At 33.0% G+C, this 24,167-nt stretch overlaps 3 protein-coding genes across 3 annotated transcripts; all 3 read right to left on the reverse strand.

Moving 5' to 3' along the window:
- LOC105158658 (heat stress transcription factor A-5) lies at positions 2,018 to 7,999 on the reverse strand. Its single transcript, XM_011075483.2, has 2 exons — positions 7,697 to 7,999; positions 2,018 to 3,428 (listed from the first exon to the last, which is right to left on the reverse strand). The coding sequence occupies exons 1-2, from the start codon at positions 7,928 to 7,930 to the stop codon at positions 2,211 to 2,213; spliced, it is 1,452 nt and encodes a 483-aa protein (XP_011073785.1). The 5' UTR covers positions 7,931 to 7,999; the 3' UTR covers positions 2,018 to 2,210.
- Positions 12,846 to 15,218, reverse strand: LOC105158729 (acetylajmalan esterase). Its single transcript, XM_011075568.2, has 5 exons — positions 14,912 to 15,218; positions 14,291 to 14,500; positions 14,028 to 14,176; positions 13,571 to 13,844; positions 12,846 to 13,211 (listed from the first exon to the last, which is right to left on the reverse strand). The coding sequence occupies exons 1-5, from the start codon at positions 15,168 to 15,170 to the stop codon at positions 13,000 to 13,002; spliced, it is 1,104 nt and encodes a 367-aa protein (XP_011073870.2). The 5' UTR covers positions 15,171 to 15,218; the 3' UTR covers positions 12,846 to 12,999.
- Positions 18,616 to 19,511, reverse strand: LOC105158730 (GDSL esterase/lipase At5g03980-like). Its single transcript, XM_011075569.2, has 2 exons — positions 19,214 to 19,511; positions 18,616 to 18,909 (listed from the first exon to the last, which is right to left on the reverse strand). Exons 1-2 carry the CDS (start codon positions 19,509 to 19,511, stop codon positions 18,698 to 18,700), a joined length of 510 nt encoding a protein of 169 aa, XP_011073871.1. The 3' UTR covers positions 18,616 to 18,697.

Raw genomic sequence — 24,167 nt, forward strand, 5'->3', positions numbered from 1 at the left:
GCCATTTTCAAATTGCTGGTCTGGGCGGTTTCAAATGGTTTGAGGGTTTCATCACTTATAACAAAAATAAGACGTTGAAATTAATAAAAAAATTAACAAGATGCCATCGGAATAATTAAATTTCAATACACAACAATTTAAAAATCCATATATGAAGTTTCTAAGTAATAACTTGTAACAAGATTCAAATTAATTAAAATTAAATATACAATAGTTCAAGATATTATACAACTAAAAATTTTTAAAAATATCTTGAATGTCAAGTTTCAATTGCAGTAACATTTAATATATTGGACAATTTTGTAGTAGAAATTAAAAATTTTAATGTTAGGAAAAAAATAAAAAATGAAAAATCACAAAAAAAAATATATTTATTCAAATTAATTTTATATGTCATTGAGGTGACGGAGGAGAGAATTTTTTTTTTATAACATGTTTTGATTTATTATCTTTTTTTTTTTTTTATAGAGTTCAAATTTAAGTTTTATAAAAATGGGTTTTGCAATGTGGTCTTTTGATAATTTAAGAACTTTGGACTTCTGTAATTTGAATATGAATTCTTCTAAATAACTAATTAATTCTATAAGATTATTTTATATATAATTTTAAAAATCAATTGTATATTTAATAGTGAAGTTCAATTTTTGATGATTTGTTATAAATCAAAATCAAATCAGTAAGTACATTGAAAAATTAGAATTGAAATTTGAAAGATAAATCGCAAAAAATAATTGGATTCGAACAATTTGAGAGACTTAATTATATTTATTTTTATTTTTATCACCCTTACATTTGAGTGTGTAAACATAAAAGGATAAGAATGAGTTCGGTAGTAATGTCAATCCTACGAGGGATAATTACTGGCCCTCCCCTTAGATTGTGGGCTAATTACATATAAATATGTTAAATGTTAAATAAGATGCCTAAAGTTTAATATTTATTCAATTAAAAATATAATATATGTTAAATGTTTGAAGGTATTTTTGACCATAGACGAAATTTTCAGTTCACAATATTATATTTAAATTTAAATATCAATTTTGGTCATTATAATTTTTTTTTCCGCATATTATTTCTTATTGTCAAGAATAAAAAATTTCAATGTAACTTACAAAAGCAGATATTCTTTTTAGCAGCTTATTTATTGTTTATATGATGATTATAATTAGGTAAGCAAACTCGTTAATTTTTCCATAAAGAAAACAAGACATAGGGATATAAAATAAAATTGTTAGTTATATATCGTTAATACTATGTGGTACCCTCTCAATCATTCTTCCAAGCCCAAAACTAAGAAAGTGGGTTCTCACCCATCAGTCTAGCAGGTCTGACTTCGCTGGCTTATAAGTAATGTAAGGACAACACGCCATACACATTCTTATTTTGCAGGTTACTCGTACTTTGATCTTAAAATTTTTCTGAAGATTCTCTAGCCATTATGGTGCTGCTAGATTTCAGTACGTATCGTTGATGTCATTATATAGAAATACTTGAGCTAAAGACGTGCGAAATGATTAGCTCAGACAATGGAAGTGATAACAACTCTTTTGAGGGAGCTGCAACAGTTTTTGCGACTCCACCTCCAGAACAGACACTAGGGGGTCTCAGACTCTCAATGCTCTAGCTCCTGCTCTTGACCCGGCAGTCCTGCCCGTCGCTGCCAATCCACTCTTCTTCGGGTAGCTCCGTGAAGGGAACGACATGGCCGGGGAAAAACAAAAACACAACGGAACATAAAAATTCAAATCGAATTTAAATATAATAAAATTTTAAATTTATTACTATTCCACAAAATATATTTTCAAAATAAAGAATTGAGGATCCAGAGTCTTACGAATATAAAATTATCCAATCCAAAATCTTCCAATATAAAATTATCCACAATTCACATAGATTATGAAAGCATAAACTTCCTTTAGGTATTGGTATCCTGGACAAAATGGTTGATAATTAGTTAAAGGTCCTTATTTTGAATGATGAATTGGGGAAAATGAAACATATAAGTGGCGGATCCAAAAATGAAACAAGAGATTTCAATTGTGAATTAACCAGATTTGGTGTAGTTATACATTATCAATAGAGAAAGCTCACGTAATCATAATATACTATCATGAGGAAAGATTACACATCAGATGTCAAACAACATAACAATCTTTCAAGGTGCTGGTTATAGAAGTCAGTAAAGATGGCAAACAACAGAAGTCAGTTTCTTAGAGAGTAAGATGCTCCATGCCTTTTGTGTTTCTGGCTATTCCTTTCACTGGCTTCCTCTCTTGTTCATCATAAGGATTTCCCCTAAAATTAGAGCTGGCCTCTTCAGTATCTGAGCAACCAGGTCTTTCAGTTAAAAATTGTTCCCAGAAGACATCATTTACCCTGTTCTGCACCGTTGCAGGCCCTTGCTTGTTATTATGAACATCAGGTGAGGAAGATAATGTCTGAGTGTCATCAGAAGGTGTTCTATCCTTTGAGGAAGCCCTATGAACAACTTTATCACCACTGCCGTTCAGCCTTGATACTGTACAGTGTTCCTGACTCGATAGAGGCATCCCATCAAAGTTTTGACCTCGGTTGAGTTCCAAAGGAGATGAAGCAAGAGTGAGATTTAAGAGGCAGGAAAGATGATCATCACCTTCATCATTTGATGTCAGGCTGCGTTGCAAGGAATGGAGTTTTGGGCTTTCAGGTCCCACTTTACAGGACAAAGATGAATCCATATTTAAGTTCAAAGAAGCCCCAGTGTCTGAAAGCTCTAACGTTTCAGGAGGGCATAAAAAGCCTGCAGTTCTCACATGCACATCTTTTGACCAGCCCTCGATCCTCCTTTGAGGACTTACCCCATCTTCATTGGAGCTTTGGGTGCTATGAGAAAGCAAGTTGACATCTGAAACAGCTGGTGATAACTCCAACCTAAGCTTATTGCAGAAGTCTTGGTGAGACATACTCCCAAAGTCAGGCCTGGAGCTGCTTTGATTGTCCACTAAAACATTGTCTTGAATTGATTGTACATGATTTGCCTCAGGGAGTCTCCTCTTTTTACTATATGCAGAAAAATCCATTGATTCAAGCTTCTGAGACAGGCGTTCGACAAACTCAGGATTCTGAACTGCATTTTCCAGGAAGCTTAGCAACCTCTCCTGCCTCTGTTCCATGCTACCTATACGCTGTGTTAGCTTTTCCAACTGTACCTTTGCTGCAGACTGCTGCTCCTTGAACCCTAACACATTTCCTTCAAGAAGGGTCTTCTCACGTGACAGCTTATCAATTTCTTCCTCAAATGCCGCTCTTTCAGGATCGATTGACCCTTGAGGCTGACTGTGGCTATGAATAGGCTTTCTACGATGAATATTCTTAAGAAGATGCTTTTGATCTTTCACAAAATCTTCATTAGCAAATTCCCATCTTTCTGGGTCAATCTTCCGAAATCCCTACAACCGGAAGTATGTGCGACATTTTAGCAAAGATGGTTATGTCATGATACATTGAAGCATATGATACTTGCATGCGTCTACCAGAATTTACTGAACAATTCCTAAAGTCAAACTTTATCTCTACTCCAGTTTTTTCCTCTTCATCCTTTTCTTTTCTTTTGGATAACATAAGGTTATTCTACAATAACAGAAGGTTATCTACTCTCCAGTAAATAACCACATATTGCATTATAAAGATCTAGTTTATGTCAAAAAAAAGGAAAGAGAAAAAAATAAGTCTTACATCAGAACTGCAATAACTGATGTCTCTGAAACTGAAATTTATACTTTTACTTTACATAGATAACAAGGACAAGCAAACATGGCATTTTTTAGCAAGAGTACATAGTATCCCATGATAAAGACTAAAGGGAAATCCTAGCTTGCACAAAGCACAGAGGCACTGACTCGTGATCAGGCATATATAAAAGAATAAGTCCCATGATATACAAAATCCAGAGGCCAACAGGAGATAAACTCGAGTAGACAATCTTTCTCTAATTGTTTTTTCCGCTTTATTCTAACCAAACAAAACCTGATAGGAATACTGCAGTAGGATATGTGCAACAAACTACAATCAAGCACTACACATGATATTTTGTCATAAACATGTCAAGTCATCAAACTCATCACTTCACACTGAGAAGGATAGGTTAACAATAAAATGACAAAATAGTATGTCCCCTCCATCCTCCCAACCTGAAAAAAGGGACGCACAAAAGACATAAGGGAATCGGCAACTAATAGATGCAAGAACTACATTTACTGTGGACTGTTGTTCCTGGAGTCAACTGAATATATTATAAGATGAAACTAAGTTAATATTAAGAGATGCCTCTCAGTCACACCTCAATAATGTATTTGCCTTCAGTAGTTACTAGTTTTAACCCAAAATGTAAATATAAAAACATAAAGCACCAACAAAAATTATTAGCGCAAGACACCTCAGCCATAAAAAAGTAAATAAGTGGGTAAACAAAAAGTCAACATAGGACTATTGCTGTTTCCTTGTCTTTTCTCCAAGCTATGAGGCGGACATGTAGTGGTTGTTGGCAGTAGAGCAAGAGCCGTGATCCCTTATCTGGAGAGCTTTCCCATAAACTTACTATAATTTTCCTTGTTACATCATATTAATTGTTTGGTATCTGAAAATATAGTTTATTTTTCTGTTTTTCATTCTAATAGTAATGGTGCTATCATGTTATAGCAGGACTTGGATCCGGGGAGGATGATTGGAAGTGCTAAGGCATGCTCGAGAATCTCATGAAGAATAGAAAAGTTCATCACACCAGTTGTTTGGTAGATGAAAATCAATTTTGTTTATTGGTTTCATTCTGATAATAACAGTGCTATCATGTTATGGCACTACCAATTAGCTCACCCAAAGTTTTCTATATCTCAAAAAATTGCTCCCATCATCATTCATTAACACAGATGCAAATTTATTCTAGTGTGAATCAATATTCTAAACATACTCAGAACATGTATTCTATTAAACCTTGCGAACGTTTAGATCCTTATAGACATAATTCATAGCGATACAGGCCAAAGAAAAAAGTACTGGTTCTCGTGGGTTCACATCACATCCATTGACGATAATCAGAGGGCATGCCAAAATCTTCCAAAACTTGAACTCCAGAACACTAAACCAATTTCTCCAAAATTTAAAGCTTGAGAACTCATAATGAAAAAGAGTATTTTAATTCTTCATTCTTGGTGATTAAGTTTTGAGTCAGGGCATCATTTATCAAAGTTCAAGTATTGATAGAAATAGGCTACTAAGCACAAGAACAAGCCTCTCAAGGAGGTTGCCAGATCACTCTTGTTCACCACATAAGTCACCGAACACTTCAGGGGGAAGCTATGCTTACAACAACATACCAAATCAATGGAATGCCTTAACGAACTTTTAACACCAAGACCAAGTCAAAACTTCTCCGAGAGTTTCCAAATACTCAGGTTCTCTTCAACATTCAGGTCTTTTGTTGTTTTATTTTTGTCCATAATCATCAATATTCCAAGTAACCTTGCTCCGAAATCTGTGAAATGTTTTCTGCTTCGATATTTCTTCAACAAAACGGTTACAAGTTTATTCTCCAGAAAATAAGTGAAGGTACAAGCTTCGGGGGTGTTGCGACAGCTTTGAAAAAGCATTTTTCAGCTTCTGGTTTCAAAAAAACACTTTTGACATATTCGGGATGGCAACCTCTACTTCTGAAATTGCTACAAAAAGCACTTTTAAGCCAAAAGCTAGAAGCAACTTGGGGGGTGTTTCTAGCTACTTTGGCATTTTCGTAAATAAACTCAACTTCCATTAGACTACTTTATCCTTATTATAATAATCTTAATTTGATCTTCATACTTTTTTAGTTGTTTAAAAAACTGCTCATCTAAAGTTGATGTTAAAGTTCTTAAATAATATGACTAATTTATCACTAACAAAATTTATAATTTCACATTTAAAATTTTAGAATTTTTATATAATATTCTCTATATTATTTGATATTATTCCTATATCATAGAAAAATATAATTTGCTATGATTAATTAAGAAAATATATATTTGTCGCAATCATGCAAGTTATTCATTCGGTATGAATGCACAATTATATTTCATATTTGAGAGCATTATTGAATTAAACATTCAGTTTTTATTAGTATTCAATAATTTAATAATATAAATGAAAAATATTCAAATATGATATGTACTAATTGAAATAAAATTTATTATTTTGAGAGAAAATGATTATTCTTATCAAAAGACAAGTGCAAATATTAAGCCAAAATTGTATCTTTTTTAACACATTAGGACAAAACAATCTTTAATCAATTAAACTTGTTTTAGAAGTGTTTTTTCCCAAAAACTACCCAATTTAGCTTTTATCTGTTTTTCAATTCTTTTATAAACACTACCCACTTTTGATTCTACAACAACTTCCAACTTTTTCAACAAAAATCACTTTTCTAAAAACACAACTACACAAGTTTTTGCAAACACTCCCTTAGTCATATTATCCCAAGCCAATATTCAAGGGGAGGATAATCTAAATGATCCTCAGGAACATCAATTTTGGGACACTCCAAGTCCATCACAATACAAGCCCCATAGTAATCCAAGTCTCCACAGCCTAAGTACAATCTATCCACTTCTCAGATATAAGTTAACTCCAAAAAACCAAGTTTTGAAGTAAGTCCTTCCCGTCTTTCCACAAGCTAACCATTATGAAAAAGTTTTTTACCAACAAACCTCATGTCTATCTCAAAGGAGATTCTATCAAAAGGAGATCAAGCAACCAACAAAGTCTTGAATCTAATCAAGAACCTGAACTGAATCTGAGAGTAAGTATAGGTAATTGTAAAACCAATCCTCTTGATGATGATATCAGCTGGTCCATAGCTTCACAAAAGATTTTAGATCACGCACAAAACATCAAATTAGAAACTATGTCTCATATACAGGTCTTTCACCTTGTTTGCGTGCTTTTATCACAAGTTTAGATGGGGTGCAAGTGCCTAATAACAAATGAAAGCTCTTAAATAACCACAATAAAAGTGAGTGAGTATTGAAGAAATCCAAGCATCAGAGAAGATTGGTACTTTTGGTTCTTTAGACAGAATTCGGGTGGAATAGCAGACACCAAAGTTGTCTTTCACTGAATTAGGACTTGTGGGAATAGCACCAAAACTACCTGCTTTCATCATTGTATGATGATTGGTCACAGTAGACAAAACTGGGGTGGAATAGCAGACATCAAAGATATAACTGGACGACATAAGCAAAGGAAATTGGTTGCACCAATAAAAGAAATACTACAGAAAAAAGAAGATAAAGGGCAGTCGAAGCAAATTGTGTTGCTTTCAGGAACTTTTATGTTCAAATTAGAGAAGAAGAAATATATGCTTCTCCATTCTAAAAAATCCGTGGTTACCAAAAGGGCCTAACATTTACACAAAACCATGAAGTTACTGTATAAATTTTTTAGTGAATGCACAGGTAAACCAACACCACCTGATAACTTGGATAAAACAATCATTTCAGGGAAATAAGTTTTGAACAAACAGCACGGCCATGGTCGATTCACATCGCTAGAGCAGTAACCGAATTTAACACCCATCTAAACATAAACTAACAATTACAAACCCTAATTATAATATTTTACGCCGGAAATGCACTCTACAGGGAAAATTAGTTCAATAGTGTGTACTTTAATTCAGAGAGAAGCATACGTAGGTGTTGAGCTGCCGGATGAAGCTGGAGAAGTTATTGTGCTTAAAGTAAGAAGGGAGGAGGACGCGGGCGAATTCCGGGGGGTTCCACACCACGAAGCTCTTCTTGCTGCCACTCCAGGATACGATGGCATCCGTCGTCTTATCATCTACCATCTCATACGTCTTTAAGAGGAACGGCGCAGGGCTAGCTCCGCCGCCTGCGGCTGTGCCTCCGGAAATCCCTCCGTCCATACACGCAATAATCGGGAATTGTTGTAGGGGTTCTTACTTCTCTCGTTGACGGGATTTCGTTGCATACTGATGCGGACATTTGTATTGAGGTAATAAGTGGCACAAGTGTTCATATTTAATTTTAAATTAAAAAAATAATTATCAGTTAAATATACATATATTAATTATTTTTTATTTTAAATACATATATAGATCTCATGCAAGCAATCGTTGCTCGTATAGACACATGTGACACTAGTTTTTGAGCCGAGCTTTTGCACAAGTCCTAGAATTAGGACTTACAAAAAAAAACATTAGTACTAAGATATTCAAGTTAGTAAACAATAGAAAAAAAAAAAGAATTGAAGCGGTAAAAGAGTAATGCAAGATGATACGAGTGTTTTGTTAGCCCTTGGACTTCCTAGGGGCAGGTTGAAACAGATCCCAGAATCCCCTAGATCGTAGGGGCATCTTTCGTGGTAGGAGAGGCGTCATCATCCCAATACCTATCCGGCTGGGGTTCAACTATATGTAAGCGGGAATGTGTTTATGACCAGGTGGCCGCAGGTCATCCTCCCATCTGGGCCTACTGTAGTTTTTCTTGGGCTTCCTCCCAGCTTTCTTGTTTAGCAAACCCTTAGGGAATCCAAGCGTTAGGTTTTTTCCTCCTCGGGTCATGTGTAATCTTGGATTCTTCTTGTGGTTCACCTAAATTGGGCTCTCTCTCAGACCACGTGTATTTTTAAGGCATCATTCAGTTTTCCCACACTCTAATATGATGGAAATTATCACCAGTTCATTAGAGTAAAAGGTTTCTACATGAGAGAGTTCCGACTTGCCTGCTTCTCTGGGGCAATTTTATCCCTCATAACTTATCGTTGCCCTTGCCAAAAGATGGTGTTCTTGGTGGACTACATCTTGTTTCCTTTTTTGTTCGTCATCTTCCATCATAAATGTTTATTTCAATCTTTTTATTGTGAAGTAGCCAGCGACTTTGAAGTCCCTTTAAATCAACTTGCTCCCTATTCCTTTTGCCTAGGGTTGTAAATGAGCCGAACTCGAGTCGAGCTCGGCCAAAAATTTTGGCTCGAGCTCGAGCACGTAATTTCGAGATTGAGCATTTTTTTTTCTTATTTTTAAATTTTTATTTATAAGTAAAATAAAAATTTATTTTCGAAATATTTGTTTATTATGTTAGATTGATAAGCCCAAATTATTTTTAACAAGAATATATTCCTAATTTTCTTAAATTATTAGATAATTCAAAAAATTAATAATTACTATAAAATAAAATATATATAGTAATAATAATGGACTTACTAACTTGTTAATTAAGCTTATTTCTCCATAGAGATTAAATATATAAATAAAAAAATATCATATTTTATCATTAGCTAAATTTAAAGTATGTGATATACTTAATAATTATAATATCTGGTTAAATTTGAATGTAAAGTATTGAATATGGAGTTTAATATATAAAAAATTGAAAAATAAAAAATATATGAAAAATAAAAATATTTGAAAAACCTCGCAAGCTCGTTAGAGGCTTGAGTTCGAGCAAGCTTAAAATCGAGTCAGCTCGCTAGCTCGATTCATCTATCACCCCTACTTTCACCTCGTAACAAGCTTTACGGAGCTGAGACATCGAACAAGAGTTTTTTGCATACCCCAAGTGCTCCCAAAAATTGGAAAGGGAGTTATTCTTTGTTGTACCACATGTCCAATGGGACTTCCCTCTGAGTGGCTAGCAAATTCCTCCGGTTAGGCCCTTCTTGATCAACAGTTAGAGCCCTGAGCTGGTGATCGTCTTAGAGGGGTCGAACCTTGAGCCCTATGGGCTGAAGAGTTAATTGAAGGAGAAACTTACTTTATGAATGGATTAAAGTGGTCTATTTATATATTTGAGTTTTGAAATGAGCCAATTGAATATAAAGCAAAGCTTAAGAGAATCTAAAGAATAATATGATGAAGAGTTGATGGAATCACAGAAATTATTTCAAAAAACCTTGTCAATTTCCTAATATAGCAATTTGTTATATCATCATAAAACTGCTGCTTATATGTTAGATAATGAATAATCTTTATTTCGCAGGAATATTTCCTCAAAGCGAAAGAGAAAGAAACCCCTATAGTCATAGAGGAAGTAGATTTCGACCAAGCAAAATAATACACCAAAGTAATAGGTCATTAATTAGATATCACTACAAAAAAGCGGGATTTTTTATGAATTAAATTTTCGAAACGGCCAAACCGTGCCAAAAGGTGTTCGAAATAAGCAGTTACAAAAGTCGTTCTAAAGACTGTTCGAACATAGTGAATGTAAATGGTTGGAACTCTGTTTGGAATATATTATTAGAATTAGGGATGGTCTTGCATTGACCGTTCCTATATGTGAGACAATTAAGGTCCAAAAGATGACAGTTAGTAAATATATTAAAAAATTAGGTATAATTTGGAACGATTTTGAGTATGCACCTAAGCAATTATGTGAAAAATCGTTCCTAATTATGAGTTTTACTTAAAATGAAATGCACTCCAATTACTCTTGCACCCTCTTCTCGCCATGAGAAGTCCAATTATAATAGTTTGGCATAAAACTTTTCATGTACAAATTGAAATTTACCTCATCCGTCGTTTTGAAAACTTCATTTTTGCACTTCCTACAAGGACACTTAATTTTCTCACAGTCTATATATGCATATTGAGACTTGGCATATTTTCTAAATGTAGCAACACCATCCTCAAACTCCAAACTAAAACCCGCCCTACTCGACAAGATCTTCTCATACATCTATCTCCTCAATTGTCTTAACATGATGACGAATCTTACACACAGACACACACACACACACATATATATATATTATAAAATTAAATTTAATTGACAAAATTACAACAAATATAATCAATTGATAATAAAGGGTTAAAGTTGTTACCTAATCAAAATAACTTCAAATATTAACGAAAATTCGAGAGAGATTGACGAACAAGAGCATAAAAACAATAGTGGGATAGTGAGAGATAAAAAAATTCGAGATATATTGAGGAAATAGAGAGAAAATATGAAGAATGGAAGAAGGCAGTAAGATTAAATGAAAAGAGAGGAACACATATTTATAGAAAAATTTGGAATGGTTTTTTGAATGAGTACTGAAACACATATTTAACCGTTAATTTTGATTTTTGAAACGGTCAATGGGACGGTTTTATGAACGGTGCTTTTGACCATTAAACTCCGTTGTACTTTATTTGGAACGATCTTAGTAATACAATATTAATAAAATGCTAAAACCGTTCCAACATATATTGGATTTTGGGATGGTATTTGAATGCATTTCGTCTTAGTAAAACTCATAATTAGGAATGATTTTTTGCATAATTGCTTATGTGTGTACTCAACCCGTTCCAAATTGTGCCTCATTTTAGAATATATTTACTAGTTGTCATCTTTTGGACATCCATCGATACACATATAGGAACGATCATTGCAAAACCGTCCCTAATTCTAATAATGTGTTCCAAATAGAGTTTCAACAATTAACCATTATTATTGTTGAATGGTATTTGCAATGGAGTTTGTAATTGTTTTGCTCGAATACATATTGGAACCGTTTGGCCATTCCAAAATTTTAACCCATAAAAAATGGGATCATAACGTCATCTTTCAAGTTTCATTTCTTATGTGTTTCAAACCCGTTCTAATATGAAATGAGTTTTGGAATGGTTGTTTTATTCGTGTCAAATCCTGCCTTTTTTGTAGTGATTGTACTGTTACTAATTATTTATAGTAATAACTTTACATACAAGTTTTATCACTAATAGTTATATTGTGCTAAAATCAATATTGTTGTCATTTAATATATAGTTTTAATGACAGCTTTAAAACTATTTCTTAATATTCTATAATTAATATTATATTTTATTGCAGCGCCATCCCATTTAATTTAATTTTAATTTTATTTCAACATTAAATTCCCTGATTAAGAAGACAAAAAAAAATCCCTATTCAAGGGAAATAGAAGATGAAAATCATTAAAAAAAAAAAAAACAGTAGTACAGTACTTGCACGTATGAAGCAATTATATATAGGCATTGACAAATCATTACAACCATAATTAATTCTTGGAATTAGAAAAGGCACAGTTTTAGTAGGAACTAGACATAATAGTTTGCAATAATCTCAAGTAGACATTGGGAAAGCTGTTGGGTCTTTGAGAGCATAGCCATGTGATCAGCGTTCTCATTTCCTTCACTTGGTCCAACTCCAATGATCGCAACTAGCCCGCGCAGGAAATTCAGGGGAATGCCCATATCCTCCGGGCACACTATGTAAACCCTCTTCACTGACCCAAACCCTTCTTTGAAAAATCTTCAAGAAATAGAGAGCTTGGCCTGACCAACATATTTACTAATTCCACATTCTGCCACACCACAGTCGTTAATTGGTCGGTTGTAATAATTGACATGCATGTGATACATGTGTTCCGCGGGTTGAGCAATAAGCTGCTTTAGATTGGGAAAATTCTTTCGTAAATTAGATTTGATTGAACCAAACAAATCACATGGCAAGGTGTATTACAATTGTCATGTAATTAATCACTCTTCTAAAAACTATTCCACTTGTTATATAATTAATTCAGCTTCAGATTAATAGAAAAAGGAGTGTTGCTCTAGATTGTTTTTTTTTTATTTCTAATATGGAAAAGAAAAATAGATTAATTTGGTCTTAATTTAATAGTTAAAGTTGAGAGTTTACAATTCCATAATATCTGAATTATATGGACCAGAATCTCATGAAACGTGTAAATATTTATCTCATTTCAATTGAATTTGTTATAAATATTATTTTATGATTATATTTACAATTCTGTAATTATTGAATATATATATATATGAATTGAATCATTGATAACGTGCATATATCACCAATTAATGTACCAAATTATATAGATTATGGAATAATTCTCATACCCAATCAAGAAAGAGGGTTTTATTTTTTGCTAATACATTATTATTCCTCTCCAGAAGAGGACATTGTGTTATTTATTAGATATACATCAGACGATATCATGATCTACATCTTTGTTTTATTGAGTGCAGTTGATCCCCAAGTTTCTAATGATAATCTCAGACATACGACGATAAGCCTCTTGCGTCAGATGTATGCCATCCCAATGTATTCGGGCATTTGGATTAGAGCATACAGGCACACCCAAACCTCCACAAAACGTCGGAAGAAGAGCATTATACACACCATCATCTCCACAACAAGGTGTCAGCAAGTTTTCAGTATCAAACCCTATTTAGAATAAGAAGTTCATTTCAACTTCAACGATATATTTGTTTGAGTTAGATGCAATTTACCGTACGTGAAACGAGCAAAAAAACCCTTATAAAAAAGAATCAGCAAATTACTCCCTTTCAATGATTTAGATAGAGGGTAATTTACTTCAATTTTTTAAACAGGGGGGGGGGGGAATTTTTTTTTTTTTTAGATAGAGGGTAATTTACTTCAATTTTTTAAAAAGGGGGGGGGGGTAATTTGTTATTTTCTTTATAGTGATTTTTTTGTTCATTTCTCATATCACATGAGGATAAATTGTATGTTTTTCTATTTTTTCAATCCACCAAAAACAATTAAAAAAACTTAAAACTGACCAAAAGTGGTTGCTTGACGAAGAAGTGACAGAAAAGCATTGTAGTAGTCCGCATAGAGTATGACGGTATTAGGAAATTCCATTCTAAGAGAGTTCAGAGCTCTTTGTCGATCATCATTTTCGTAACTTGTAAGATCATTCACACTCTTCACGCATCCAAAATCATCGTAGGCCGTCGAACGGTTCCTCCCGGCGACAACCAGAAAAGTAGGGAAGCATCCGAGGGGAAAGTTTCCAGGAACTACAACTTGGGAAACACCAAGTTGAATCAACTCCTTCACAAAGTTAAGAATTCATTACGTGCAATTTACCTCCACGTGATATTGCAAATAAACAAATCATCTCCCTAAAAAGAAAAATAGCAATTTACCTCTGTATATAAGGAGGTACGTTTCTTCATTTGAAAAACATAAAGAAATAAATTACTGCATTTTTAAAAGTATTGAGAGGTAAATTACTCTGGTGGAATTGATAATGAGTTGATTCACTAAAGGTACATAAGTCTGGATCTCTTGAACGGATCTGCCTTGGGTATATGGATAGTAGATGTCGTTGTATCCAAATTCGCCAACAAAGAAAAGAGATCCGTTTAGCTTATCAGCACAATCTGATAACAATTAACAAAACATTAATCATTAAAGGTTACATTCCTTGCAGTGTATGAAATTTGAAAAGATGATGTCCTCACAAAAGCCGAGTGAAGTTCCCAATGAATATATACCTGTTGGAGTGGAACAAATGGATCTGATATATGTCTTAAACCAGCTTAATTGAGAAGCAAGAGCGGGTAAGGGTGGATTGATGATCCCCCTCACCAAATAAAATGAAGGGTCAAGTGCTGTAGCTGACGCCACCGCGAAATTCACTCCGTTGTTGAATGAAGCAGTCTTGTCCAAGTAAGGGTTTAGTAGTGGAAGCCCAAGAGTCATGGCTGTCAATATGTATAAGCAAACAACTGAAATTTTGGTCTTGTAATTTTGGTATTATTACTTTTTATCTTTTTATGATTGCAAAAGAATCCTGTAATGTTTTGAAATTAGTAATTTTGGTCCTTTGGTTGTCGGATTTTGCAAAAATTATCGGAATAAATCATGTGCCACCTCATTTTTTCTTAAAAACTTTCGCCCATGTTGGCAAAAGCATCGGAAGGACCAAATTGCGGGATATCCGAAAGTCACGGGACTCTATTGCAATCATAGAAAGATAAAAGTTGAAATGTCAAAATTACGAGAGGCACATGATTTATTCCAACAACATTTGCAAATTTTGGTAGTGGAAAGACCAAAATCGCAATATGCATAGCAAAAAGTTAAAAAAGAAAGACAGCTTTACTGTCACGCACCTATATAATCTATTATAAGACGGCCATCTGACCAACGGCCGGTAGGTTTGCCAGGAAATGTTTCGCCGTAAGGTCGACGACTAGCTGCGAGTAGAGGGACAATTCGAATTGCATTACCCGTATCAGATATTGAGTCTCCAAACTGATATAAAGATTGAATTGGACATCTTATTGTTTGAGATACACCACAAAGTGAAAAGCACATAAGTATGGATATAGAAAAAGCAAAAATCAAATTGGATAAGTATTTGAGCAGCATCTTTACTCAAAAACCCTTCTTCCAACAATTCTTTAATTTGTCTGTGGAGGAAACGGATATGGAATATCTGAAAATGGCCACCTTGTTCATACTATATATAGGCAGAAGAAATAATTGAGGTGCAATCTATTGGGAATTAGGGTAGGCCAATATTGACATTATAAGATATAGCATTATTGGAAATATTTGACAATGGTTGTGGATTTTAATGATAAAATGTAACGATTTGCCTTTTGCCTTTTGCCTTCAAGTAGGGGAAATAATATTTTTTTTTCCAGGCCCATTTTATTTTTGGTTCGATTTATTATAAAATTATTGTCTTTGGTTTCGTAACTTATAAAAAATTAATTTTTCTTGTCTTAATTTATTTTTTCGTTTACGATTTAACGGTGTAGGTCATATACGTAGTACGTGGCTGTTAAGTATTTTTTGTTAGACGAAAAATTGACTCTTCTTCCAACAGTAGCATATGAATGCTTTATTTGGCCTACTTCTTTATTTGTGAAATACATGATTCTTTGTGTTGCTTTTACGTGGTTTCAATTTAAGTAAATATAGAAAGTGTTGGGATTTCATTTTTTGTGAAAGAAGATAAATTCTATTGTTTTTGCCCTAAATATAGACGAAAAGTATATGGGGACCAAAGGTGGTAATTTTTATAATATACAAGATTAAAAATACTAATTACATAATAAATAGGATCATACAAAACTAAAAATATTAATACCATGATGAACGAGATTATACAAAACTAAAAGTAATAATTTCATAATAAATGGGCTAATTTATGGGACGAAAAATCCTATCCCCCTTTAATAGTTCTTTGAGATGGAGTTATATGAACTCATCATTTACATGTGTATGCAATCGACTCTTCTTGAATCAAGTCATTGGTGATGATTTCACGATTTTTCTATTTTTTTCCTTTTTTTAAAAAAATTATTCTATTCTTGTTATTTTTACTTTTTCAACATTTTCTTTCGTTCCTTTTCCATTCTTCTTGCTTTCATCATTTTCACATTTTCAAGAAATTTAGGATGGTGACTGATGAGGGATATGTCTGGTCAAAATGTTTCCGTACCTTTGCATCAAACGGATGACACATGGATCCCACTTCCGTTTGGTGTTGGCATGCCACGTCATTTGCTTGGCACTCGCTTCTAAAGCATACAACATCTGCATGTGAGGTGTAATAGGCAGGTACCTAAGAATGGTATACGTGGTCTTCTTGTGGTTTAGATTTCACTCCTGGTCGGACTGTACCTAGCTTCTCCACAAAACTTGCAGTAGTTCAGATCAATGTCGTACTTCCAATACAACATGCAACCATTCTTACATACATCAATTTTCTCAACATGTAAACTCAAGTCTCTTATCAACTTTTTCGTACTATAATAATCCATGGGGAGGGTGTGATCGCGGGACAATATATAATCAGCCAATTGGGATATTCGATCATATATATGTTGAGAAATATGGCCTCAGCTTTGATATTCACCAACTCAGCAACAACTCTCACTTGAGATTGGGTGAAACCATTCCACAACGATTACTCGATAGCATGCACTACATCGTGAAATCAATCTGCCAGCTCGACACATAATCATAGAGGCCCCCACAGTAATATGAATTAGGCCCTGCATCAGTAGGACACGACTCGTACTATTATCAAGCACACTATCTTGGTTATAATTAGAAGACCAGACAGTCGGCACGATGGCATTAAAAATTATCCTCTGCTTCCAATCCATCTGCGTCGCATCACCCCAGTGAGTACCGGTACCCTCCAGAATATGAGAAATGGAAGTTTGCTCCTCCTGCAAATGGGCCGCGATGATGGCCTCAAAATACTCCTGCACCCTCTCCTCGCCATAAGAAGTCCAATTATAATAATTTGACATAAAACCTTTCTTGTACAAACTGAAATTTACCTCATCCGTGGTTTTAAAAACTTCATTTTTGTACTTCCAACAGGAACAATTAATCTTCTCACCGTCTATATATCCATATTGAGACATGGCATATTTTGTAAATGTAGCAACACCATCCTCAAACTCTAAACTATAATCCGCCCAACTCAATAGGTTCTTCTCATATATCCATCTCCTCATTTGTCTTAACACAATGATGAGTCCTACACACAGACACACACCTATATATATATATATATATATTATTATAAAATAAAATTTAATTGATAAAATTACAACAAATATAATCAATTGATAAATAAAGGGTTAAAGTTGTTATGTAATCAAAATAACTTCATATATTAACGAATTCAAGAGAGATTGACGAACAAGAGCATAAAAATAATAGTGGGATAGTGAGAGATCAAAAAAATTCAAGACATATTGAAGAAATAGAGAGAAAATATAAAGAATGGAAGAAGATAGTGAGATTAAATGAAAAGAGAGGAACACATATATAGAAAAATTTAGAATGGTATTTGGAATGGGTACTGAAACACATATTTAGCAGTTAAAAGGTAACCGTTAGTTTAGATTTTTGAAACGGTCAATGGGACGGTTATATGAACGGCGCTTTTGACCGTTGAATTATAGCCGTTGTCTTTATTTGGAATGATCTTAGTAATACAATATTAATAAAATGCTAAAACCATTCCAACGTATACCGAATTTTGGGATGGTATTTGGAACGCATTTCGTCTTAAGTAAAACTCATAACCAGGAACAGTTTTTTGCATAATTGCTTATGTGTGTACTCAAACCATTTCAAATTGTACCTCATTTTGAAATATATTTACTGACTGTCATCTTTTGGGCATCCATCAATACACATATAGGAACGATCATTCCAAAACCGTCCCTAATTCTAAAAATGTGTTTGAAACAGAGTTCCAACCATTAACCGTTATTATTTTGGAATGGTATTTGCAACGGAGTTTGTAATTGTTTTGCTCGAATACAAACCGTTCCAAAATTTTAACCCATAAAAAATGGGGATCATGACGTCATCTTTCAAGTTCCGTTACTTATGTGTTTCCAAATCCGTTCTAATATGAAATGATTGTCTTATTCGTGCCAAATCCTGCCTTTTTGTACTGTTACTAATTATTTATAGTAATGACTTTACATACAAGTTTTATCACTAATAGTTATATTGTGCTAAAATCAATATTATTCTCATTTAATATATGGTTTTAATGACAGCTTTAAAACTATTGCTTAATATTTTATTATTAATATTATATTTTGTTGCAGCGGCATCCCATCTAATTTAATTTTAATTTATTTCAACATTAAATTCCCTGATTAAGAAGAAAAAAAAATCCCTATTCATAATCATGCCAAGTTAATTAGTATGCCTGGTTGATCTTTTCATGATTGTACCTTCTGATTAGCAAAGTAAAGTTGATAATTAATGTACCAAATTATATGGATTATGGAATAATTCTCATATCCAATCAAGAAAGAGGGTTTTATTTTTTGCTAATACATTATTATTCCTCTCCAGAAGAGGACATTGTTTTATTCATTAGGGATATCATGATCTACATCTTTGTTTTACTGAGTGCAGTTGATCCCCAAATTTCCAATGATAATTTCAGACATACGACGATAAGCCTCTTGCGTCAGATGTATGCCATCCCAATGTATTCGGACATTTGGATTAGAGCATACAGGCACACCCACACCTCCACAAAACGTCGGAAGTGTAAGATCATACACACCATCATCTCCACAACAAGGTGTCAGCAACTTTTCAGTATCAAACCCTATTAAACATAAGAAATTCATTTTAACTTCAACAATATATTTGTTTGAGATAGATGCAATTTACCCATATATGACCTGCGAAACGAGCAAAAAAACCTCTATAAAAAAAGAATCAGCAAATTACCCCCTATCAATGATTTAGATAGGGGGTAATTTGCTTTATTTTTTAAAACACAGAGGGTAATTTGCCATTTTCTTTATATTGATTTTTTTGCTCATTTCTCATATCACACGGGCTAAATTGTAATTTTTTCTACTTTTATATCTACCAAAAATAATTAACAATAAAAAATTAAAACTGACCAAAAGTGGTTGCTTGACGAAGAAGTGATAGAAAAGCATTGTAGTAGTCCGCATAGAGTATGACGGTATTAGGGAATTCCATTCTAAGAGAGTCCAGAGCTCTTTGCAGCTCATCATTTTCGTAACTTGTAAGATCATTCAAACTCTCCACGCACCCAAAATCATCGTAGGCCGTCGAGCGGTTCTTCCTGGCGACACTCAGAAAAGTAGGGAAGCATCCGAGGGGAAAGTTTCCAGGAACTACAACTTGGGAAACACCAAGTTGAATCAACTCCTTTATAGAAAGTATTTTGTTCATTTACAATATCTCGAGTCAGATTTATATATTATGTTTTACTTTATAATAAACCAAAGTTTCCAAATGAAATAAACAGAAAGGGAAATTACTCTGGCGGAATTGATAATGAGTTGATTTACAAAAGGTACAAAAGCAGTCTGGATCTCTTCAATGGTTCTGCCCCGGTGATATGGATAGTTGATGTCGTTGTATCCAAATTCCCCCACAATGAAAAGAGATCCCTTTAGCTTATCAGCACAATCTGATAACAATTAACAAGTTGCATGCCTTCATCAACAAGGTTTTGAGTTCTTGAATTACTACTCTTGCTGTCTGAATTTAGGATAAATTACAAACGGCTTTTATTGAAATTTGTAATAATTATGAATACTTTCTCTTTATTTGAAAATTTAGAAATATTTTCTAAATTTTCAAATATTCTAATAAAATCACCTTGTGACAATTCATTATAGGACAGTAACTACTCTTGCTGTCTGAATTTAGGATAAATTACAATGATTTTTATTGAAATTTGTCATAATTATGAATACCTTCTCTTTATTTGAAAATTTAAAAATATTTTCTAAAATTTCAAATATTCTAAGAAAATCACTTTGCGACAGCTCATTATAGGACAATATTTGTTAGGGTATTTATAATTTTTAAATACCGAGAAGGGAGCACTTTGAAATTTACATTTGAATTTCTTGTAAGCATCTTCTTTTATACAATTATACTACTTAATTTACTTTTGTAATAATATTTATTAGAATATGGAAACAAACCATATTGTCAAATAATAAATTTATAAGGAAAGAAATTTCATGTACGAGGTCCTCTTTATTAACGAAGGTTTGATTATTGATTAGTCATGAAATAATGCCTATATATATAGAGATACATAACTCCCTATGAAAATATAGTGCCTACAGATAGAGAATAACTCCCTATGAACTTTTTAAAAAATTATGTATGTGTCTGCCATTTTAAATTTTTAAAATGGTACATTATTTTTTAGGGTAAATTACGAGGAACTCTTATGAGATTTGTTATAATTACAAATACTTTTTCGGTATTCGAAAAATTACAAACACTCTCCTGAAATTATAAATACGCTCCTACAATGCGTTGTCATAAGCGGATACTTGTAATCTTAGGAGAGTATTTATAATTTTTCAAATAATAATGAGGTATTTTGTAATTATGGCAAACTTCAGGGGTGTGTGCTGTAAACTAATCATTACTCATAATGTTCTTAAAAAGTGCCTCATAACTATTTTCACTACGAAAAAAATTACTATTTGCTACAATATTAAAGGCTACATATGACCAAAAAAATCGTTGTAAATAACTATTATTAACCACGGTTAAATAAAATCGATGCAAAAAACTAAATTTTCCACCATAAAAAAAACTATTCACCACATCTATGGGTTATAGTAAAAAAAAATCTGCCATGCATGGCACCTTTTAGCCACACTCTAAAAAACCATGACCAAAAATCATTGTCCGACCGTAATCAGTGATTATTTATTACTACTCATAACAATTAATCATACTTAAAAAATTGGGCATCAAGAAAATAAATTTGGATTGATGGACCCAATGAATACCTGTTGGTGTGGAACAAATGGAGCTGAGATATGTCTTAAACCAGCATAATTGAGGAGCAAGAGAGGGTGAGGGTATAGTGTTGATCCCCCTCGCCAAATAAAATGAATGGTCAAGTGTTGTAGCTGACCCCACCGCGAAGTTCACTCCATTGTTGAATGATGCATTCTTGTTCAAGTAAGGGTTTAGTGGTGGAAGCCCAAGAGCCATGGCTGTCAACATGTGTATAAGCAAAGAACATGCTTTAATTGAAATTAATGATGGAAAATTTGTATGATTTATTGGTCTAAATGTATTTTTGGTTATGTAATTTCAGCACTTTGGCATTGTTGTTATATATTTATCTATAATTGCAAAAGAGCCCTATAACTTTTTTATTTTTTATAATTTTGGTTCTTTCGATATCGGATTTTGCAAAAGTCCATGGGTCACCTCATTCTTTCTTAAAAGTTTCGTACAACTCTTTTGGGATTCTAGAAGATAAAGGATAAAAGTGCTAAAACTGCAAGAGGCACATGATTTATTCCGACAACTTTTGCAATATCTGATACTGTAAGGATCAAAATCGTGAAATATCAAAAAATTAAAGGATTATTTTGCATATCTAAACAGATAAAAGATAAAAACACCAAAATTACGTAATCTAACTCAAGTAAAAAAAAATAGTCTGCATGATTGTGATAGTCTCTTGGTATGTGGATTATGAGTTATCATGTAGTGGTATCAAACTTCAGGAAACTACCCAATTATAAGGTACGTACATAATTATATGTATGTCATGCTTGTTAATATATAGTTAATTACGAAAAAATTGAAGAAAGACAGTTTTATTGTCACTCACCGATATAATCTATTATAATACGACCATCTGACCAACGTCCGGTAGGTTTGTCAGGAAATATTTCGCCATAAGGTCGACGACTAGCTGGGAGTGTAGAGACAAGTCGAACTGCATTACCCGTATCTGATATTGAATCTCCAAACTGATATAAAAGTTGAATAGGACATCTTATTTTTTGAGATACACCACAGATACAAAAACTTATAAGTATAGATATAAAAAAAGCATAAATCAAATTGGATAAGTATTTGAGCAACATCTTTACTCAAAAATGTCTCTTGTAACAATTATTTTAAGTATGCAGAAAAGGGATATATAATATTTGAAAATAACCAACTTGTTCATATATATATAGGCAAAAGAATGAAGAGAAAAAAAATAAAGGTGGGAATTAGGGTAGGCCAATATTAATATTATAAAGTATAGGCTTACTAGAGATATTTAACAAAGCTTGTTGGTTTTAGTAAAGTAACAATTTGACTTTTTGCCTTCAAGTAGGGAGAATAGTATTTTTGATTTAATAAATTAGTCACGTTTTATTTTTAATCACATTTAAAATGAAATTAGCACTTTTAGCTCTATAACTTATAAAACTTAGCATTTTTTATTCTCATCTATTTCTTCGTCACATTTTAATGGAGTCCGCATGCTATTACTTATGGAAAAACTTGATGACCTCCAGGCCAGAATCGAGAATGACACGTATATAAATGAGATCCTTCAATTATTTCATCTATGTTACCACCCGTTTGTCGTCAACTTTAAATGTTAACGGGCTTGAAAGTTCATCCTGTTAGAATAAGTGATCAATATTGGCGGTTTTGCAACCTATTTGGTAGTTTCTTGGTAATGTAATATTGTATTTGATGATTAAAATACGTGTTATTTTCGGCAATCTATGTTTGTTGTGCTTATTGTTTATTGTCATGTTGCTTTAACATCACAACCACTATCCACAGACCAATAGAACAACCCTTGTAGTTGGGTTGTGTATTAGATGACAGCTATGAAATCAACTTCTGATGGTTGGATCTGAAATGTTCCAAATCGAAAATCTCGAAACATGACAACAAGAGTCCTATTGAGACTTGCATTAAATGTTGTATTCATTGGATGAGTGTTAAACTTCATCGACGATAGACATCCGACATCATGCAACTTTAGTAGGTGGTTGACAGGATTGTCAAGTCGACTGAACTGACTTGTAAGGAATCATCAAATGACAGCCTTTGAAAACTTGGTCGGTATGACTGGTACTCCTCAATTCGAATAATACAAGATTAGTTCTTGAACTTGAAGAACCATAACAACTGCAAAATGTGATGGTTGTACTTTTCAATCTGACGAGAGATGACTATGTCCATAATTAATAATTTTTTAAATTCTTTCATTAGAATTAAAGAAAATTCTTTCATTATCATTTTAAAAAAAATCAAAATCAATTTATCAATTACTCAACCACCGCTAAGCCTTATCGACTCCATTTTGCTAGACCCTAAATCTCGTACATTTATATGATAATAAAAACTATAAATGGATTAGGCTCATCTACCATTACTTCTGTTCAAAATTTTATCAACCACTGTGGAGTGACCTAATTACATCATGGTAAAATTACATTTTTGTCCTATAATTTCATATCATTAGCACTTTTGGTTCATTTACGCATTAGTCCTTTTTTTTTTTGATAAATTTAATTCTAAACATTTCATATTTGATTATTTTTTGATAAATTTAGTCCTGTGTTGATAACTTTGATCCTAAAGTAGTTACAGGATAAAAAATGATATCTATTACAGTGTGAAAGGGACCAAAATTATCAATGCGTAACTAAAATTGTCAAAAAGATGACCAAATGTGAGATGTTCAAAACTAAATTCATTTATAAAAAAAAGGGTTAAATATGTAAATAAAATAAATTATAGGATCAGAAATATTAACAACCTAAAATTACAGGACAAAGAACATAATTTTTTTTATTGTAAAACAAAAACAAAATAAAAATATCATCTAAAAAAGTATCTAAAACAGATTGACTTAACAATTGTACAAAAAAAAAAAAAAACATAACGGTTCAATTAGGGATAAATGAAATTTTGGCCCTTAAACAAAGTTATTTATGCAAATTTATTTTTTAAATAATTTGATATTGTAATTTTGGTCATCATTTTATTTTTAGCATTTTTAGTCCTTCCATTGATAAAATTGTCAAAATTAATTGAAGT

The sequence above is a fragment of the Sesamum indicum genome, linkage group LG3, assembly GCF_000512975.1.
Source record: "Sesamum indicum cultivar Zhongzhi No. 13 linkage group LG3, S_indicum_v1.0, whole genome shotgun sequence".
Classification (NCBI taxonomy): domain Eukaryota; kingdom Viridiplantae; phylum Streptophyta; class Magnoliopsida; order Lamiales; family Pedaliaceae; genus Sesamum; species Sesamum indicum.